This window comes from Xenopus laevis, chromosome 5L (assembly GCF_017654675.1).
Source record: "Xenopus laevis strain J_2021 chromosome 5L, Xenopus_laevis_v10.1, whole genome shotgun sequence".
Lineage (NCBI taxonomy): Eukaryota > Metazoa > Chordata > Amphibia > Anura > Pipidae > Xenopus > Xenopus laevis.
Window position 1 is genome coordinate 81,609,162 of NC_054379.1, and position 21,972 is coordinate 81,631,133.

Genomic DNA, 21,972 nt, shown 5'->3' on the forward strand with positions numbered 1-21,972 from the left:
GGGATTGGATAGCTGAGGTTTGAACTTCTCTTCCAGCTCATCCAATCACCATGCAGCTTTACCAGGACTTGAAATTCTGTGACCAATAAGGGAAGAAAATGCTGTCACTGGAAAAAGATACAGCTCACCTGTGCTCCCCTCCTCCCTTGTGTAGTTGGCAGCTCACTGACAGCAGGTGGGCCACACTAATGAAGTAAGTGTAACATGGCAAGGCCCTGGGCACCAATTTTTTTTAAACTTCTGAGGGGGCAAGTTTTTTTACATGGACGTTTAAGGTGGGCCCTGGCCACAAATTTTCTTATAATGTGGGGGGGGCCCTGGGCACCAATTTTTTCTCCCCATGTGGGGTCCTAGCCACAAATATTTTTTAATGGGGGGCCCTGACCACAAATGTTTTTTTTAATGGGGGGGGCCCTAACCACAAATGTTTTTTTCAATGGGGGGGCCCTGACCACCAATATTTTTTTATTAACATGTGGGAACCATAGCCACCAATGTTTTTTTTTTTTTAGTGTGTGGTGGGGAGTGGACCTGTGGGGTGGGAGGACCTGTAGGTGGGGCTTGTGGTGGGCCCAGGGGTTCAAGGAGATTTTTTCGTATGGGGCCCTGCGATTTCTGATGGCGGCCCTGCCTGCACATACTCCCAGACCCGGACTGGCAATCTGTGGGTTCTGGCCAATGCCAGAGGGGCTGCTATAAGGTACCATAGAAAGTCAGTATTTAGTGGGCTGGTGGGGACTGTTTGGGCCTCTGTGTACCTGAAATGCCAGGGCCTATTTTGGTTCTCAGTCCAGACCTGTGTACTCCTATCTGATTGTATATGCAAGTAGTCTCAACCTCAGCTATTTCATAGAAAAGAACAAAAACTCACAAGGCCTGAGCATGAGCAGTGTCATTTTCTGTGCAACACCTCTCTATATTGATTTGGATGAAATATGAGAGGCCTAAATCCTGTAGGACAATCCCAGTAGTTTTGTCAGTACATGGCTTTCTATTTATACCAGCCTGTTTGACGTGAGACATGGACGTGCTGTGACATGAGTCTGGAAGGCAGTGTCATAAAAGTTGTCATAGAAATAAAGTGGAATACAAAGCCTACTTTCTATTTGCATATATACAAATGTCTGCCAGAGTGTATACATCACAGGCTATTTGTGTAACAGGAAAGGTGCAACACTGACAGATAGCCTGATAGCAGGTCTTTCATCATTTTAGGTTTCTTGGGAGATTGGAGAGCACAGTACAGGTATAGGACCCATTAGCCAGAAATCTATTATCCAGAAAGTTCCAAATAAGGAAAGGCCATCTTCAATAGGCTCCATTTTATTCAAACAATCCACATTTTAAAACATATCTATCTCTATAATAATAAAACAGTAGCTTGAACTTGATCCAAACTAAGATATAATTAATCCTTAATCCAGCATATTGGGTTTATTTAATGTTTACGTGAATTTCTAGTAGACTTAAGGTATGAAGCTCCATTATATGGAAACCCCCAGGTCCCGGACATTATGGATAACAGGTCCGGTACCTGTACTTATAAATTGTAGCATCATAGGCTCCAAAAGGAAAAGTGACACCAATACTACAGTGTGCCAAGGCTAACCTCTCATTCAGCATTGAGGTGACATGATGTGGAAACTAGAGTAGGGAGGTTTGTGAGACATCAATGGAATAAGTGTGACCAAGTCATGCTGAATATATAATACTTTTGGCCTCTAAAATACTGAATTCAGACAATGCTTTCCCATGTATGAGTCAGTTCCATTTATAAAGCCTATCACTGTGGCTTGTATTTGAGTTTCATCTACACTAAGGCTGTATTTAAAGACATGGGATTAGCTCAACAAGGGAGTGGGTATAGACAGAAAAAAGAAATGGCCCCGGGGGCCTTGACATATGCAACGAGGAAAATAGGTACAGATATGGGACCTGTTATCCAGAATGCTTGGGACTTGGATTTCCAGCTAATGGATCTACTAGAAAACATTAAGTAAACCCAATAGGCTGGTTTTGCTTCCAATAAGGATTAATTATATCTTAGTTTGGATCAAATACAAGGTACTGTTTTATTATTACAGAGAAAAAGGAAGTGATTTTTAAAAATCTGGATTATTTAAAATAAAATGGAGTCACTGCGAGAAGACCTTTCCGTAATTCAGAGCTTTCTGGATAACGGGTCCCATACCTCTACCATAAATGGCAACATCACTACAATGCCTTTGTAACATTGTGCGATAAACAGGGGAAAAAGCAGCAGAGCTTCCATATTGGAGGCCTAACTGTAAAGGGGCAGAGGAATGTTAATATTGATGTCAAAAATAATCAAATTGAAACCTCCCAAAAATGGTAGTTAAAAATGAGCTTTGAGCATATGTGAATTTGACAGAGATTTATAACCGACACCTTTTATTTCTTCTTCTTGCGACAGAGGAGAATTATATAGTGAGTGGACAGTGAAAACCATGAAAGTCTGTCTGTGTTCGTAGGGACCAACCTCCCTCTAATTGTGTTCCATTGTGAAATGATGGATTCTGGGCCTTTCCATAGTGGGTGGTGCACAGAATCTTTAGGTAAAAACGGCAAATCTTTAGCATGGATTATAACGATATAACTATCAGATGTAAGTGAAGCCATATTCTTACACTTGGACAAGGTTTATTTGCAAGTGGGTCAATTCAGAGAGTGTAATTGCCCCATAAGTATTCTAACAGCAATGGCCTGGGGATAGAGGGTCAGACACATGGTGCTCTAGTGAGAACATGAGTTTTCCACATAGTAATGGACTTTTGGAGGGGTGTGAAAAACTATGGCTATATGGCATACCTCCCATCTGTCAGGTTTTAAGAGAGACAGTCCCTCTTTTGACAGCTCAACTGGCAGTCCTGCGTTTGTACTGGAAAGTCCCAATTCCTCTGCACTGAACAGCCAAAAAAGATACAATGTTTCTAACTTAATTGGCTCTTGGCAAAGAGCCCAGAATAGATACTTAAGATACATTTGTAACAGTTTTGTGCCTTGGATGAAGTTAGACTCACTTTCATTAGTAAAACTGTAATAAAACATAAAAACTACAGAGATGTGATCAAACCTTCATAACCTGGCAAATTTTTTAAAATGGGCATGGTAATTGGGGGGTGCGGCTGCAAAAAGGGGCGTGGTCAAACATGTTGTCCCTCTTTCCATTTCCAGAATGGTGGGAGGTATGTATATGGCAGAGAGGAAAAGAGAGGAAGAAAATATGTCTGTGAAATTCACTGGAATTTAATGTCCAGGTAGGGGCCATATTTAAGGCTGGCAGCCTGTGCTCTGATTTGTTAAGACATATACTTCAGTTATGGTTGTGTCACTAAAATATTTAGCAGAGATATGATTAATTAACAACCCGTTACATTCCTCTCTGTCTTTTCTTAGTCAAATGACAAACAAAGAAATAGTTATTTTTCTTTAAAAACCAACAGCTATGATTAGTAATGTGCATATTACTGGCGGGTACTCCCCTGAGATCACGGGGACAGTCCTACACTACATGCCATTTGCATATATATTTAAAAGAATATTCCCTACTAAACACATTTGATTTCCCCCTTAGGATTTAAAGTGAAATAATACATTTCACAAGGACTTGAAGTAACCAGCTCATGTGAGAATGGGAACCTGCTTTGGGATTATAGCCTCCAAAAAACATACCTCCCAACAGAGACGTAACTAGAGGGGGGCAGGCCCTGGCGCGGGAAGTGCAGCCGGGCCCCGTCCCCTCAGTACGGCTGCATTTACCTTAGAACAGAGTGGTGCGCGAGCTGCCGGGTAGGCCCTGAGGGGGTGCGGGCCCTGGCCCAATCCCCTCCTCCCCCGGTAGTTACGCCACTGCCTCCCAACATTTGAACACTGTAAAGAGGGAGAAAAAGCTAAACATTTTTGCCCATACCCATTTATGACCACACCACTATTTAACATGTCCATTTTACAAAATGTGTCAGGTTATGAAAGTTTGAACACATTTCTGGGCGTTTAAGGGCCATGTTTTATGTGTTAAACTGTGATTCTCTGTTCTCCCAAGAGACCTGCTTAAATAGTTACAATTGTATCCTTGCTTATCTTAAATTGTTACAAAAGTATCTAAGTGCAGCTGCTCAATGTTCTGGGCTCTCTGCCAAAAGTGGCTTAGAATTAGCCATTTAACATACCAAAAGTTAACTTAAAAGTCCTTTAAGATAAGAAAGCTGAGCTGAGGCAAATTACACAGATGCAATGAATGTATAAATCACAAATATATTCAATCCAAACCACTAATAGGAAAGACAACAGAACACTCTTAAATATTGTGCAATAATTGTATTATGATAAACGTTGGTAATCTTGTTATGACAGTATAGTATAGTTTGAAAAACGAAGGAACATGTACAGGCAATGGCACACGGGATGTTTTGTCATACACAGGAAATCTGCGCTACTGCACTGCTGGTGGTAAGGTAAGGACACTAGGGATGATTTGTCACCAGATGTAGCGCAGATTTACAGTGGTGACTAAATGGCCCATATGCAAAAAATCTAACCTCCACAAAATGTGCTTTTAGGGCCACTGAGCCCAACAACCATATAGTGCACTGTATTATACATTACAGCAGTGATTCCGAACCAGTAGCTCATGAGAAACATGTTGCTCTCCAACCCCTTGGATGCTGCTCTCAGTGGTCTCAAAGCAGGTACTTGTTTTGGAATTCCAGGCTTAGAGGCAAGTTTTGGTTGTATAAAAACCAGGTGCACTGCCAGAGCCTCAATGTAGGTTGACAATCCACATACAGGCTACCAAATGGCCAATCACAGTCCTTATTTCGCACCCCAAGAACATTTTTTATGCTAGTATTGCTCCCCAACTCATTTTACTTCTGAATGTTGCTCACAGGTTCAAAAGGTTGGGGATCCCTGCATTACAGGCTGAAAAGATGAATTTAATGGCAAACCAAAACTGACCAATAAAAATGAAAACTGTCAGCAAACTGGATATCAGTTTACAACATACTGCTCCACCCAATAACTGGAACTCGATATTCCCAACTTAAAGTGAAACTACATTTTAAAATATGAATGTACATTAAAAGTTACCTATAGATCATGTTGATCGTTTTTTGCTGAGAGGTTTGTTTTTGTAAGTTATTGTTATTTTGAAGTTCCTAAACCTGACTGTTTTGGCAACCTGACTGTCCCATCTCAGCCTGTCAATTAGAGATTCTAATGCTAACGGACTCCTGCTGCACAAATATGGCAGCCCCCTCATACAGGAACATGGGGCATCAGACAGGTAATGTAAAAGCATTGGGCAAATACTTTATGACAAAATTATAAGAAGCATGCAAAAAGTCAGTTTTATGGTAGATTTAAAAAAAGGTTCATTTTCTGGTGTCAGTATATCTTTAAATATACACAACTGGACTTTTCCCTTGCTACAATATGTATTCACTCTGGGTTGTGACTCTGATACATCACAACTCTTCATTTTCCTCCAACAGAAAAGCGTTATCACTCAAAGATTTTTATACAGATTTGCAAATTCTGCATTTATTTAAAAAAGATCAGTTAACACCAAGATGAATGCTTACACAATTAATTTCATCGTCTTTGGCTAAAGGAGGACTTTGTATGTGCTACTTGACTTTATTAGAAACCTTGCAGGATGTACGGAACACTTTTAATTAAAAAATGGTCAAGAGAACTCTCAAAAACGGATCCAGATATTAGCTATACTTCAGAAATATGGTAAAGGAAAAAAAGAGACTCTAAATAGGGGACACTATAAATCTATCACCGTATTCTCGCCAGTGGCAGATAGGTTGATAATATCAAAACGTAACTTTTAATTCATTGCATTAAAAATAGCAAAACAGACCCTTTTTTTAAGACACATACGCACATCAGACTGATTAAAAATAAAAAGGAAAGTCTCTTAATTTAGGGATGCACCTTCATTCATAATCAAAACGGTGTTTGATTCCTGACACCTTCTAGCTGTTCGGCACCCCGGGAGCCAACAAGCAGGTCCTAAGGTTTCCTATTACTCACCGGCACATTCAACAAATGATTTTAGCATTCACTGTCATTGTCCCTGCAGCCAAATCACAGAACCCCCCAAAATGCCGTAAGTTTTACAAAGAAGCTTTAGCAAGACTGTGTATCAGTGCACGCTAAACTGTAGTGCTTTTAAAGAGGTTTTGGAGCCAGAATAAAACAGGATCTGTTGTCATGTGTCCCCTTCCCTTTGAACACCATTGCTATGACATCACACCTGTTCTTCTATTGGTTTTGCAGCTCTCTTAGTTTCCATTGATTGGCTACCAGGCAGTAACCAATCAGTGGCTTGAGGGGCCCACATGGGTCTCAACTGTTTGCCTTTGAATCTGAGCTGCATACTGAAGTTCAAACTCAATGAACAGTTATGTCCCATGTGCCCCCCCTTAAAGATACAATTTTGGCTAACTAACTATATTAGATACATGTTTCAATTTACACAGCCTTTCTATTTACACAGTTTTTAATTTTTACACTGAACTGTTCCTTTAAGTGAACTTATTCTGGATGGAATACTTCATTATACCTCGTTTAAAAACAAGCTACTGTTATAGAGGTTGTTGTTATTTAAAAGAACAATGCCAAAATAATAAATCAGATGGAAAGTAAGGGCGATAGAAGGACGGTGGGTGCATTGGGGTATAAAGAGGGAGTAAAAACTGCTGCTTGTATATTCAGAGCAGAAAACTTAGGTCACAATGTCTGTAGATTGGAAGAAGACTGTGTGATTATAAAATGTGATTAATAAGCATGGACAAAGAGACAGAGGTGCAGAGCCATTCATCTTGTGGACATTACAGAGGAGTCTACACTGCAAAAAAAACTTTGTAATCATCAATAAAAATAATACAATAAATTATGTTTTTTGTAAAACAAAAAAAATAAATTTTCTTTCACTATGCAAAAAATTAAGTTGAATGTAAACTGCCTTTTCTTTAAAGAGAAATCTCAACTATCTTTAATATATTCACACAACTATTACCAAGGAATTACTTTTTATGCACTGCCGTTATCTGGGACACACAGCAGAGTCACATATAAATAACTAACAATATATTAAGTAATGTCTTCTCTTATACAGGTATAGAATCCGTCATCCAGAAACCCATTATGCTGAAATCTCCAAATTACAGACAGGTTATCGACCACGGACTATTTTAATTGAATAATATGCATTTTTTAAATTATCTTTTGTTTCCCTGTAATAATAAAATTTCATGTTTGAATGATTTTTTAGGAGACTTAAGATATGGTGACCTGAAATACAAAAATCAGATCCCATACCTGTATATGTGTGTGTGTGTGTGTGTGTGTGTGTGTGTGTGTGTCTATATATATATATATATATATATATATATATATATATATATATATATATATATACTGTAAAAGTATGTAGAAGACTACACTGGATAAGGCAGAGGTTCTAAATAGGAATGATGCCTCTTATGCCTTTCCATAAGTTGAAATGCCACGGGTTTAAACTCTGTTTCCCAGCAAGTCTTGTGATATTCAGTTAACTCTTCGTTCTTGCTGTCCAAAGCTGTTTGCTCATCTGCAAATAAAGGAAATATCAGTTTTATTAGGGCACCCAGACAAAGCAAATGTAAATAAGTCAGTGACTTGAAGGGGGCCCACATGGGACATAACTGTTCAGTGAGTTTGCTTTTGATCCTCAACATGCAGCTCAGGTACAAAAGTAGGGATGCACCGAATCCAGGATTCGGTTCGGGATTTTGCCTTTTTTCAGCAGGATTCGGATTCAGCCAGATCCTTGTGCATGGCCAAACCGAATCGAAATTTGCATATGTAAATTAGGTGCGGGGAGGAGACTCGCAACATTTTTGCATATGCAAATTAGGATTTGGTTTGGTATTCGGGACGAATCTTTCACGAAGGATTCAGGGATTTGGCCGAATCCAAAATAGTGGATTCGGTGCATCCCTAGTCAAAAGCAAATAGTAATGAACCATATGGCCCCCCTTAAGTCACTTAAGTATATGGTATAGTAAGTGCTGAAAAAAGACACACAGTTATAAACAGGAAGCAAAGTGTAAAGGCAGATCTGTATAAACATTAACCCTAGAAAAAATAGTCTATTTAATACCAACTACTAATAAATACTCAGATTCACTGATACAAATTATACTGCTACTTGCTCTCATGTACACACAAGCCTGCTGGCAACACACATGAAAACATGTTTGATGTATTAAAAGGAGGAGGAACAATGAATGTTTTCTTTCACTTTCCTCTCACCTAGAAGATATGTCAGAATTTCCAGGAGAGAGTCAGTCTCTTCAACTCCAAAGCATGGCTCTGCATATTCCAGGTTTTCATTGAAGTTCCACAGTGCTTGGCACAACAAACCAGCCAGCTGCCAATCAGAAGTAGCAAAGTCCCGCAAACAATCAATTATTCTGTGTTGGGAATTAAAAGTAGAGACTTCTATTAGACAAGATACAATGCATTGTGTAATAAAGTTTAACTGAAATCTATCAGCACATGTACCGTCTAAAATAACACTAAGGGGGTTATTTATTAAAGTTCAAGTTCAAGTACCAAAAATCTGAATCCAAAAACACTCCAGCTAAAAGCTGTTGAATTCATGTACAAGTCAATGGCAAAATGACTATGGGAGGGAGAGAGGAGCAAACGATCAAGTGCAAGCCCTAGCCCTGGAGGTTTGATACAGAAGCCTGTGTATACACAATAGAAGGAAAGAAATGCTGTACAAATGTTTACAGTGCCCCCGTATATTTTGCTACAGTATTTCTAACAAATAAAGTGGGTAGTCTCCCTGTATACATAACACCTTATGGGTCTCAATAATGAACTGACATTTCTAAGGGGAACTTGTACTCTAAAGTATGTTGTTTAGCAATAGCTTTATACAGTAGATCATCAGGGCTTTCATATACAGTTTTGTTGTGTAAGGCACAGGTAGATATACCAATGTAATGAAGTCCAGAGTCCAGGAGCTTACCCACAAATCACTGCTCTAAAGAGAAGTTTTCTGTGTCCCAGGGACTGGATTAAGCTGGATACAAACATTAATACAGCTAGCTGACACAGGAAGAAGGGACAATACCATTTAGATGTTTAAATACCAGAAAGCATTGCATTGTACAAATAGCTACTGCAGATAGCAAAAAACAGCTTATGACAAATTACCCTTTGAAATATGTATAGAGCCTGGGACTACAGTTAAAGTGATACTGACACTAAAAAACTACTTTTTAAAATATGAATGTTCATTAAAAGTTACCTATAGGTCATGTTAATGTTTTTTTGCTGAGAGGTTGTTTTTGTAAGTAAATGTTAGTGGAAGATCCCATACCTGACTGTTTTGCCAAACTCATTGTCCCATCTCAGCCTGTCAGTTTCTAATGCTAACGACTCCTGCTGCACAAATATGGCAGCCCCCGATTACAGGGAGTCAGACAGGTAATGTAAAAGCTTTGAGCAAATACTACTAATTACTAATGAGCCTTATATTGTGACATTTCTATTCTATGTGTACTGTATATTGTGAGTGGCTCCCTAAGCTCAGTAAGTGACAGCAGCACAGAGCATGTGCAGTGAATCCGCAGGAAAGAAGATGGGGAGCTACTGGGGCATCTTTGGAGATACAGATCTTTACTGCTAAATGGCTGTGGTTGCCTTGGGCTGGTGCAGAAGACCAAAACATAATGTACAACATTTCTAGCCTACTTCTTTAGTTAAACTTTAGTTCTCCTTTAAATAAACATTTAGTTTGATGCAGACAGTGATATTCTGAGGCAAATGTGCAACTGGTCTTCATTTGGTCTTCAGTTTTTTTGTTCAGTAGCTCCCCAGTTTGGAATTTAAGAAGCTATCTGGTAGCTAGGGCCCCATTCACCCTAGCAGGGAGGTAGCTGTTTAAATGAGAGACTGAAATATGGACAGCAGAGGGCCTGAACAGAAATATAATATAGTAATATAAAATAACACAAAAACAATAAAACTGTAGCCTCACACAGCAGAAGTTATTTGGTTGCTGAAGTCCGTAACCCCCCATTTGAAAGCTGTAAATAACCCAAAACCCAAAAGATAACTCAAAGGTGAACAACACCTTTAACAATAAGGACGCGTAGCTCAGTTCTTTGGCAAAGATTTTCAGTGATTTCAGATAAAATGGAGGCTACAGAAGGAAACTACATTGGGATACACTTTGAGGTCCATTTATCAAAGATTGAATTTCAAATTCATGTGAATTTTTTTTAATTCTAATATATTTAATATATTTTTTTAATTCTAATATACAATTCAACTGGAAGGTTGTTTAAGAAAAAATTAGAATTTCTAATATTCGATTGAATGGTTTTGACCCGAAAATCCGAATTGTATTCGATTCATACAAATCGAGCTTTTCTCCCAAAAAAACTTGAATGTCAGGATGGCTATTAACATCTCCAAATTGCTCAATGGAACTCTGCCATTGACATATACACAATCTTAGCAGGTTTTATGAGGTGAATATTCGAATTAGGACTGTTTCCATGGTAAAGGTGTGATAAATCTCACATTGGAATCTACATTCGAATAGTGGGAGTACAATTCGAATGTGTGAATTATGACACTCTAAATTTGAATTCAAAAATTCAAATTTACTATTCGACCCTTGATAAATCTGCCCTAGAAGTGTTTGTTGCACAGTGAATGTTGCACAGTGAATGTAGGAGAAAGGACTTCTCCAATGTATTTTTAGACAAAGAGGGAAACATATGGAGGCTGTACACAAATAGTGCATATTAACATAGTTACAGAACTGAGTAAAGAGGAACTAATATGATGCTGTGCAAAGAGAGGCAAAAGGGGAAACTGTAAGACACTTTGAGGCAGTAATTAGTAAGGTGTTACTTAAAGAGGCATTATCATCAAAATGTAACATCTGTGCTTGAAATCAGAATCTAATGCTAAATAAATCTCTCACAAACCAATCACGAGTTCACACTTTATGGCTAAGATTCATTTTTACAACAAAGAATTATCACAGATTCATAGAATCCACTTTTTACATCATTGCAGCATTATTATGGATTGAAATATTTTGTTTAAGCATATTTATTTTTGTTGTCCCATCTCTTGCCAGTGGAGGGGTATTTATAAAGTAGACTTTTTAGCAAATAAACAAAAAAACAAATGTTTATACCCCAGTAGTACACCGTGTATATCCATTTAGCTTGTTTTCTTACTTTTCAATTGCACCTTCTTCTTGCAACAAGACTCTGTTGTTTTTCTCTGCAGTCAGGTTGATCAGGACCCCGCAGGCAGAGAAGCAGATCTCCTGGTGTTTAGAATCGAGCAGTGCAACAAAGAACTTGTACACTAGGGTGGAAAGCAGAAAATGCACGTGTTTAATCTATAGAACAGTGTATAATGCTAAACCAGAACACAACCAGGGCTTGACTGGCAAGCTGTAGATTGTGCCAAATACCAACGAGGTATCCTGTAGACTATTTATTGGGCCTGAGCGGGGCAGTTTGAGCTTCTGCATACTTGAAATTACTAGGCCTATTATAAATCTCAGCCCAGGACTGAACCTAACTGTTTTAATGGAAATATGCAGATTTTTCTTTTCAGAGAGAAAGTTATTATGGAACAGAATACTCAAATGTAAAGAAATAAAAGTAAGGAGGTGTGTTCTTCACAAGCAGGTTTTAATTTGTATGTAAGTGCAAGCAAGTTTTTTTGTATTACAGGTATGGGATCCATTATCCAGAAACCTGTTATCCGAAAGTTCCGAATTATGGAAAGGTCATCTCCCATAGACTCCATTTTATACAAATAATCCAAATTTTTAAAAATGATTTTTCTCTGTAATAATAAAACAGTACCTTAAACTTGATCCAAGCAAAACCAGCCTAATGGGTTTATTTAATGTTTATATGATTTTCTAGTAGGCTTAAGGTATGAAGATCCAAATTACAAAAAGATCCGTTATCCAGAAAGCCCCAGGCCCCGGGCATTCTGGATAACAGGTCCCATACCTGTATATGAGAAGAAAGAACATCAGTATCACTTGAGTTGCTTGCTAGGAAATCTGGCATGGTCTGACTTGAAAAACAGTGTTATGCATAATGGAATAAATTTCGATGATTATAAATGTATTTGCAAATGTAATCTCAATGTAAAGCAGCACTTGTCTGGCTGTTTATATTCCTTTCACTACTGGCTCTGAGGAAAATTGGATTTCTGCTATAAGAGAAACCAGAAAAGGATAAATAAACACTGCTTTAAACTGCAACTGTATTTACAGATAACTTTCAAACTACTGAATGCTTTTAAGTGAATGTGTATTGGAAAGTTGCTTAGAATTAGATTTGATTTCATTATCCAAAAACCATTTTTAGGTGGAGATGCCCTTTAGGAAAATAATGAACAAATGGGAAATCTCCTCTCCCACAGGTGTCAAAGCCCTAAAAAATAACTGCCCCTCATTGGATAACCAAGTATTTTACATAAGGCAGTTCCAATAAATGCACACAGGCGGGTATTTCCAGGAACTTTGTGGCCTACAGGAGAGGAGATTATTTGTGTTCCTGTTTTTAGAAAAAGCATCATGTAGCAATGTTATAAAATGATATAAAAATACAAATTGTGGCAAACTGAGAACTGCAAGACATTCTATTTAAGGGACTGAATAAAATAAATTATGATGTAAAATACTTGCCACAAAACCTCACACTCTGCATTTAAACAATATGGCACATTTTTTTGTCTACAAGGTTTATAAACTGTTTCTCCACAATTCACACAGCAAAATACAGATTTGGTTCCTCCTCCCAATAAGCAGGAACCGTTCCTTATCACCATTATACAGTACAAACTGTCCCATTTCCAAAACATTGCACATGCAGCCCAAACTATTTGCCTTGTTTCCAAATCTACTTGCAGCACAAAAACCTGCCATTTTCCAACACAATCCATATATAACTATTCTAGTCTACAATTTCTAAACCTTTTCCCCCACAAATAATGATATCAGTAAAGTGACCAGTTTCTACTTTCTTACAAGAATCTGAAGGTTCCTAAGTTTTGCGTTGATGGGAAATTCATATAGGAAGCCATAACTGGGGCACAGAAAACCCAAGCACACGCTCAAACTGATTATATGTTGTGCTGCCAGTAGCTGCAGTCAGTTAAAACAGGTTTCTGTTCATTTCTATGTTCTTGAGTCAGCTCACCTGACTTAGCCAGGGGCAAAATCTATTAAGGGATATTGTCATCTGAATAAAATGTGGTTAATGAAGCCTGTGTGCAAAGTGTAATATTTTGTACTGATTTTTTCTTCCTTTCTGGCAAAACAGCAGCAGAACTAACTTGCTTTAAGAAGGATTGTAGATTTATGTACAGGATTAAAGCATATCTGAAAACCTCTTTTATGGACTGGAGAGAGGTAGCTAGAAATGTTCCGTGTTTCGTATGGCCGGTTTCACAAGTTTGTCTGTCACAGAGTAAGTAGTAGAGTAAGGCTTGTTACAAAGTTCCTTCCTGGTTCCTGGGTGCTTTCTGTATTGATTTCTTCTGCTGATATTCTGTTTGACCCTTGCCTGTCCCTGACTCCGCCATCCTGCTGCCTGAACAGACCCCTGTCTGTTTTTTGACCACTCTTCTGATTCCGATTTGGTACTGCGTTTGAATCTTCCTGGTGTATGATCTTGGCCTGTGACCCCAACCTTGCTCCTGCTACCTGCCTTGGTACAGCGTTGCCCCTGATTTGACTGGGCCTGTTCCTTAATTTGCTAACCGCTCCTCTGTGCTATCCATACACGTTTGGTTCCTGTGCTTGCCCAGAACTCTTCATTGTTCTCCCACAATAAGACCTGGCATCATCTGAGTAGCGGAGGGCTCCACCCAAAGCCAAAGGCGGCTGCTATAGGCTGCTACCGGGCTGTGAACGGAACCTTGGAGTTAGCTCTTGGTTAGGGAAACGATATGTTACAATTTGCTTATTTCCAGAATGTCAGACCTGCCACTTAGCAGTGTAACACTCATCTCTTATTAAACACACTGGGAAAGAGTGTCATGTATTTGCTTTTGTCAGTGTGCTGTAATGCAATGTACAACATAAGCTTTGCATTTATGTAAGATTACGTTTTTCTGAAACTCACCACTTTTCTCCATCATAAAATTGCGTACATCTTGATAGCGAGAGAGGTTGCCAAAAACCCTTGCTGCTTCAAGTATCCCATCCATGTTGTTGCAGAGTAATAATTTAAAAAGCGCTTAGAAAATAGAAGTTACATGTAAGTTTTATTTGAACTAGAAACACAAGTTTACATATCGCACTGCCAAACAAATTATATTCCTCTATATATTCAGTAGGTGAACGAAGAGTATAACAGTAATGTACAGGAGAGTATAAAAGTAATGTACAGGAGAGAACAACTCAATTAGGTTTGATAGATTTTATTATGTTGCAAGCTCTTTAGGTGCATCTTATTTCTCAAATTCTGTTTGAGAATCCTTCTTTTTAAGGCCACCAAATAGAAGGACATGGGTGACTCTTATCTCCCTCGTTGTCAACAACTACTTAATTATATAAGATGGTTTAGGGTTGGGCTGAGTATCGTAGAGGCAGCTGTTTAAGAAGGTCAACTCATAGCAAGGGGACTGCTATTAAGCACTGGCCTCCAGATAAATCAAAAATAAATTCTGATAAATGAATTCTGAGGATTTACTTTTCCTTTAATCTTGAAAATATTTTTTTTGCAATGTTAACTCTAGATAAATATAGTTGTTTGTAATTCAAACATGCCTTCTTAGCATACTTTTAAACAAACCAGCCAAAGTTTTGCTCTAAGAGCACTCACTGTTTGTTTAGCATAGCAGCTTCCATATTAGTTTGGTGGGACATCACTTCCTGTCTGAGTCTCCCCTGCTCACTCATAGCTCTGGGCTCAGACTACAGCAGGGAGGGAAGGAGGGAGAAGCAAACTGAGCATGCTCAAGCCCAAGCCTTGGAGGTTAAAGTTGAAAGAAGGAAGTCTGATACAGGAGCCCATGTGTACACAATAGAAGGAAATTCAGAAATGCTGTGTTTCTTTTGACAGAGGACTCAGATCAGCTTTCTGATAAAGCTTACTTGATATAAACCTTACTTGATATAAACCTTTCCTTCTCCTTTAAATGTAGAAATCATAAAGCAAACTTTGTACATATGATGTGTTCATGCCCCAAAATAGCTAGCTACTGGAATTAGGTGATGGATTCATTCAAGATAAAACTACCTTTCCCAAAACCCTCTCTCCCCAAATCGGTTTGCTTGGCATAATTGATGAACTAGTCCCTAGTTATGCAGAATGTCATTTTCTGAAGTGCAGCAATCTCGGCTCTCCCTCAGTGGAACGTTGGTCTGAGTTAACTGTAAATGTAGTTAGTTGTTCAACCAAATATGATAAAATATGGGCTGACTAGATTGCATCTACCTCTTAATGAGAACAGATGGCCTGCACTTACCACAGTTACAGGCACAAGTGCTTTCTTTATGGGACTTAAGTAGCCCAATACATACAGTTATAGAACTGCAATCAAAGAAAATCAAAGTGGACATGTAGATTCATTTATCAGAAAATAATTCCATAGCAAAATTCAGTGCATTTGGAAAAAAAAAAATCAATACATTTTACATGTAACAGAGATCATAGAAAGGATATCCAAAGGAAGGACTTACATTTAGAAATCTCGAGCCTTTTCTTTGTAATGACAGAAGTGTCATCTTGATAAAAAGATAAATTGTTGACTGTTGCAACAGTATTGATCACCAACTCTTCACATTCATCAATCGACTTGTATTCTGATGCAACCAAGAAAACTTCATATTAGAGCAAGGAAAATGAAAGCTGATGTGTGTAATTCATGTCAACATTGACAACACAATGATTTAGCCCAGCATATAAAAGAATCCTTTGTTATCCATGCAAAACTTCTTCAAGAAACCATTAAAAAATCCAGCGCTCCTTTTCACTTTAGTAAAACATCTAGACAGGTATTGTCTTTAATTCATAGTGGGGATCAGATAAACAGAAATAGGCCAGGGAAGTTGAGGAAAAAGAAGTGGTTAATTATGTGTTTCAGACACAGGTTTGAGCACACCTAAGCCCATGAGCTAATGGCATCCATTATATTCTGCCTGTTTGGACTCATGAGCCCTCAGAGTTGCGTATTATAACAAGCTGCATTTTCTTGAGCTTGAGGAGCATTCAAAAGACATAAGAACATAGACAAATTCTTGAAGATGTAGGACTCCTGACATTGCAGGTCTTTGCTACAGTTAGTATTTATTAATTATGTTTCTACATGTTTCAGGCAAAGCCCTTTCTCAAGTTTCTGTAGCTTTGCCTGATATAAATAATAATCATGTGCAGTGTTTATATTAGCATCAATTTGAGTAATTACACAAAACACTTTTTTAAATGAGAATAACGAAATTATGAGTTGAGGGACACATACGGATACTTATTTAATTAACAACAGAAAGAACAATTCACAGTAGAAGATATGTATTTTGCCTTTGGGGCCCTTCAGACTACTGTGTTTTGTATGAGTGACAGGCACTAGTCAATTAATCAAAATGCATATACTGTAGATCAGGAACCCAGATTCAAACTGAAAGTTAGTTTCCCAGCAGGCCTGGACTGGCAATCTTTGAGTTCTGGCAAATGCCAGAGGGGCTGCTGTAAGATGCCATAGACACTCACTGTGGAGTGGGCTGGTGGGGGACTGGTTGCGCCTTTGTGTATTTGGAATGCCAGGGTCTATTTTGAATCCCAGTCCAGACCTGTTTCCCAGCCAGCAGCTGGTGTGATAGAGTTCAGCTGAACTCACAGACAGAGCAACTGATTCATGACAAATACTGACTGGAAGAGCTCTTGCTTAGCAACTCTGTGAGTGTTTCACCATCTCATCTTATTGGTAGTTACTGGTCTCTTTATCCGTTTATCTCCCAGTTTTCTTAAGTGTTCTCCATCAGCTCAAGTGTTTGCATATTAGAATAAATAGAAGGCATTTCAGCAACTCAGTAGATTTGCTTCTGAGCTGTGTGTGTGCTTTGTCGCCTAGCTGAGTCCTGCTGCACAGGTTACATAGAAAAGATCTCTTGGGGCAGTGTCTTTGACTATCCCTCTCCAGGGCAGGGGTCATACCATTCTCTTCTTCATTTAAGCAGGGCAGCATAAATGATTACAATGCACAACATTATGCAAGTTTTGATGATCTCTGTCTGACTTGCTGTTAATCTCATGTAACATTCTGCAACATATACTGATAAATGATTTAAGTTCCTCTTCTTTCTTTTATGTTTTAGAATGCGTAACAGTGCTCATCATTAAAAGTAATGGTAGGTTGAATATTTTGTACAATATTACATGCATATAACACTTAATTCTGACAATCACGAACAATTATGCTGCTCGGTGTGCCCATACACCACAATAACAATGTAATATCAGAAACCCACATCTGAAAGATACGGCCACTTACCAAGGATTTGCATTAGAAGCGTAATGCAGTTCTGATTTGCAGCAAGTTCAGCACCCACGGTTGGATGAACACACAAGTTGGCTAATGTCCTTATTAATTTGATTAGGACATCTTCAATTTCAGAGGGCTTTTTAAGCTCCGTGGTCTTCTCATTTTGAATGGCTGTTGACTGGCTAGGCTTTCTATCAAGTTCATAGTAAACGTGTAACAAATGTAACATAGTTTCAATGCTTCCTTGTTCTTTATAAAACAGTTCACGGGTCTTGTTATTCTTTGCTGTCAAGTTTCCAAGGGTAAAAACAATTCGAACAACCAGGTCCTAAAAAGAAGGTAAAATAATAATTGTTTAAATATATAGATGCAATAGTTTGGCTATAAAAATATGAAATTGTATTAGTAGGCCAGGAGCTTCAAGTTAATGCCAGCCCATTCATAGAAAGGCAGCATACAGATCCTTCCATATTGGAACTAGGTGACAATTTAAATGTGACTCTACTAAGTTAGGACTAGTATTGGTGTTTTTTGCCTATAAAATATTGCACTGTAAAAAAATGCAGAACCTATCTGCATCTAATTTGAACACTGTGGATTGTACTTTAAAGGGATTCTGTAATGATTTCTATGGTGTAGTTTTTATTTCTAAATGACACTGTTAACACTGCAAATATTTCCCTCTACCGTGTAAAATGTCATTCCTAACCCAAAAAGTGTATTTTTTTTTAGTTGTAATATTGGTGTGTAGGCAGCTATCTCGGGTCATTTTGCATGATCATGTGCTTTCAGAGCCAGTGCTGCACTATGGAACTGCTTTCTGACAGGCTACTGTTTCTCCTACACAATGTAAGTGAAGAAGTCACAATGGGATATGGATTTTTACTACTGAGTGCTGTTCTTATATCTACCAGTGAGCTGGTTACCTTCCCGTTGTTCTGTTGTCAGGCTGCTGCGGGATGGGGTGATATCACTCCAACTTGCAGTGCAGCAGTAAAGAGTGACTGAAGTTTATCAGAGCACAAGCCACATGACTGGAGGCACCTGGGAAACTGATAATATGTCTAGCCATGTCAGATTTCAAAATTAAATATAAAAAAAATTGTTTGCTCTTTTGAAAAACAAATTTCAGTGCAGAAGTCTGCTGGAGTAGCTCTATTAACTGATGCGTTTTGAAAAAAGCATGTTTTGCCATGACAGTAACCCTTTAAGTTATCACACAAGGATCGACCACCTTATGTATATAACACTGTGATAGAAAAATGAAATTCTTTAGAAGAATGTGATACTAAGTAATGTTATGGAACCTATTATCCAGAATGCTTGGGACCTGGGGTTTTCCAGATAAGGGGACTTTCCGTAATTTTGATCTCCATACCTTTAGTCTACTAAAAACTGTTTAAGTATTAATTATTTCTTCATTGCTCAAAAGTGGTAGAGGAAGAGAAATGGAATTTGCATGGCAACTGTCTGCAACTGTGGGTGCACCCACGTGTCAGGCAGTTGTCACTCAGAAAACCACAAAACACAAATGTTTGAAAGGTCTTCTGATTAACTACAAAAGACAAAGGGAACATGTTTCACTGACACAGGAGTTCTACATGTACATATAATTGAAACCACATATTTGGAGCAATTCTAAACTAAACACTAATTGAGCTATAGAAGTAGTGAGAACGAATTAGCTGACCTGCTTCTCTGGATGTTTGTTCAGCACAGATAAGAGCAAAGCGTAACATCTGAAGCAATCCGCTAACGCCATGCAACAGTCATTATACACAGAAAGTTTGCTAAAGGATAAAGAAAAAAAAAATTAAATCATACAAAATGCACTGATGGAATTAATTTTGGCACAAACGAATCTTTGAGTCAATATGAATGTGAAGCGTAAAAAGTTCAGACAAATAAATAGCCACCAATTGTGCAAAAATTGTTCACCCACTGGAAGAATATGGAATGCTAACTAGTTTTACATCACATGGATGCACATAAAGAGCAAGATGGACACTCACTCATTATGCACATGTATGAACTAGAATCCTGCACGGGTGCATTTTTGGAACCTGTACCCGCAACCTGCAAGCCTCATTCTTATCCGCTTGGACCCACTACCCGACCCGCAAGTACCTTATCTGCAACCCGGACCCACTGACCATCAAGAGTCAGGAAGTGCTGTCATTGTAAACTGGAAGTGACATCATCGAAAGTGTGCATGATCGGGGGGAAAGGAGTAAAACAGGAAGTGCTGTCATTGTAAACCGGAAGTGACATCATCCGAAGTAGGCCTGATCAGAAAAATGGAGTAACAATCGCTATTGAGAAGACCCGCAGCCCGACCCGCGATCTGCAAAACCTGCAGAACCACCGACCGCGTCTATACCCGCACCCGGAACTTCTACCCGCAACCCGCAGGGTACTGCAGGTTTTTGCGGGTAACCCACGGGTACCTGACCCACTGCAGGACTCTAGCGTGAAACGCAACACAGCCTCCTGATGAGGATAGGCACCCTTTAAGAAGAGTTCAAATTATTTTGCTATACGCATGTTGACATTAGGTTGCTATATCTCCAAATCAAATCAGTGCAAAGTGTCTACCTGCTTTTTACCACAGAAGAAAAAGTTTGACCCAACTAGTGCGAGACAACAAATTAAAGACCAACACTAGCATTGCCCTTATATAAGAAGTTCTATTACGGGAACGGTCAGCCAAACATGTTTTATGCAATATGGGAACAATTGATAATTAATGTACTTAAATTACTTTTTAAGTAATCTATGTGAATAGTTTATTTATTTATTTAAAAATGTTATTTTCTTTATAACATCTTCTGTATAAAGGTTGTTAGTTTTGTTTGTTTTTTTGGAATCGAAAATTTTAACAAAAGACTAAAGATAGCCGTACATTATCTGCTCCTCTGGCAAGGCTGACTTTACGTAATTGGCCACCAACATGATGGGCCAAATCAGTATAATTTGAACATGTGATTCTGGGCCAATGATTGGATCATAATGGGTCCTATGCAGACCTTTTCAAAGAGGTGCCTACTGATTTCAGTTTCAGCAGAGGCAGTGAGCATTGCCAGCCAGCACCTCCTTAAGGTATGCAAAGTCTGAGAAAGAAGGAGTGCTTAGAAAACAATAGGGACAGGAGAGTGCATATTAGACAACAAGACTGTACTGTTGGTGCATAACATGACCTGGAAGAAGCCAAAACCATCCTGAAATCTTGGCTTTGTCTTAGTACTATGTTACGCAATAGACACCAACCAAATTCTCAGTAAACTCATCAGATCAATACTGTGTTCTGTTGTTCATCCAAAGAAAGCCAAAACTAACCCCAACTAAATGCACAGAGAGCACATGTATTAACAGGTGCACTTGTTTCAGATCTAGTAACCCATAACAAGAAATAAGATGTTTTTATTATTCTAAAGTAAACATGGCAGTAAATGCTCATATCTGGTTTGATGCTATGGGTTACTAATCCTATAGTGAACTTTGCACTTGTAACTACATAAATTCTTATTAGTTTAAAGGTTTTCATGGCCATACCTGAGTATCCGAGAGACATTAGTGCAGATGTCCTTATCCCAAATATAGTGTTCCAGCAATGCACACAGTTCTGGTAGTGCATTACAGGCAAGGAATCTGGGCTTTGATTGGGAAAGATCAGCCAGGTTTCTTAGTGTTGCAGTAAGCTATAAAATAAGAGGGAAAGAAACAGTAAAGTAAAGTATGTTTAAACTAAGCATTATAGGACATTATCATAGGAGGTATGTGGCATTCACCTCTACAGAAATGTGTTACACTAGAGCAGTCCCAACCTTTTTTACCCGTGAGTCACATTCAAAAATAAAAAAAGTTGGGGAGCTACAAAGTCATGAAAAAACTTCCTGGGGTGCCAAATAAGGGCTGTGATTGGCTATTTGTTAACCCCTATGTGGACAGTCAGCCCACAGGAGGTTCTGTTTGGCAGTACACTTGGTTTTTATGCAACCAAAATTTGCCTCCAAGCCTGGAATTCAAAAATAATCACCTGCTTTGAGTTGAGGATCACTGCACTAGAGACATAAAATTTACTGTATACATCACTGCCCAGAAATAGAAGGCACTGTTGCTGAATTTAAACCTACCAGGTCGTTACATGTGTTCAGTTTTCTTTTCATATTACTTAGCTGATTGGAATAATCAATGAAACCCTGATCAAATCCATATTTAAACCGGAATGACTATTTAACTTATTGACCAGACACTGTATAGACATACAGTACAACTTTTTTTACAACATGAAGTGCCTAAAGAGGATAAAATGTACCACACTACCATGCCGGCAAAGAATATTTTATGAAGGAACCTGTTAATACTATTAAAGCTCACATCATTGTGTGAATGTAGACACAATAA

At 38.5% G+C, this 21,972-nt stretch overlaps 1 protein-coding gene across 2 annotated transcripts in view; it reads right to left on the minus strand.

Annotated features, from left to right (window-relative positions):
* Positions 1 to 7,369: 7,369 nt before the first annotated feature.
* Positions 7,370 to 21,972, minus strand: part of armc2.L (armadillo repeat containing 2 L homeolog) — a 60,451-nt gene continuing 45,848 nt past the window's right edge. For both annotated transcript variants that reach the window (XM_041562995.1, XM_041562996.1), the window contains exons 11-19: positions 21,121 to 21,266; positions 19,259 to 19,358; positions 17,578 to 17,896; positions 15,770 to 15,892; positions 14,208 to 14,321; positions 11,289 to 11,421; positions 8,329 to 8,489; positions 7,474 to 7,624; positions 7,370 to 7,397 (exon numbers count right to left, since the gene is read on the minus strand). In XM_041562995.1, the coding sequence (XP_041418929.1) occupies position 7,397; positions 7,474 to 7,624; positions 8,329 to 8,489; positions 11,289 to 11,421; positions 14,208 to 14,321; positions 15,770 to 15,892; positions 17,578 to 17,896; positions 19,259 to 19,358; positions 21,121 to 21,266 (1,248 nt within the window). In that variant the 3' untranslated portion in view covers positions 7,370 to 7,396. The remainder of the gene's footprint in view (positions 7,398 to 7,473; positions 7,625 to 8,328; positions 8,490 to 11,288; positions 11,422 to 14,207; positions 14,322 to 15,769; positions 15,893 to 17,577; positions 17,897 to 19,258; positions 19,359 to 21,120; positions 21,267 to 21,972) is intronic.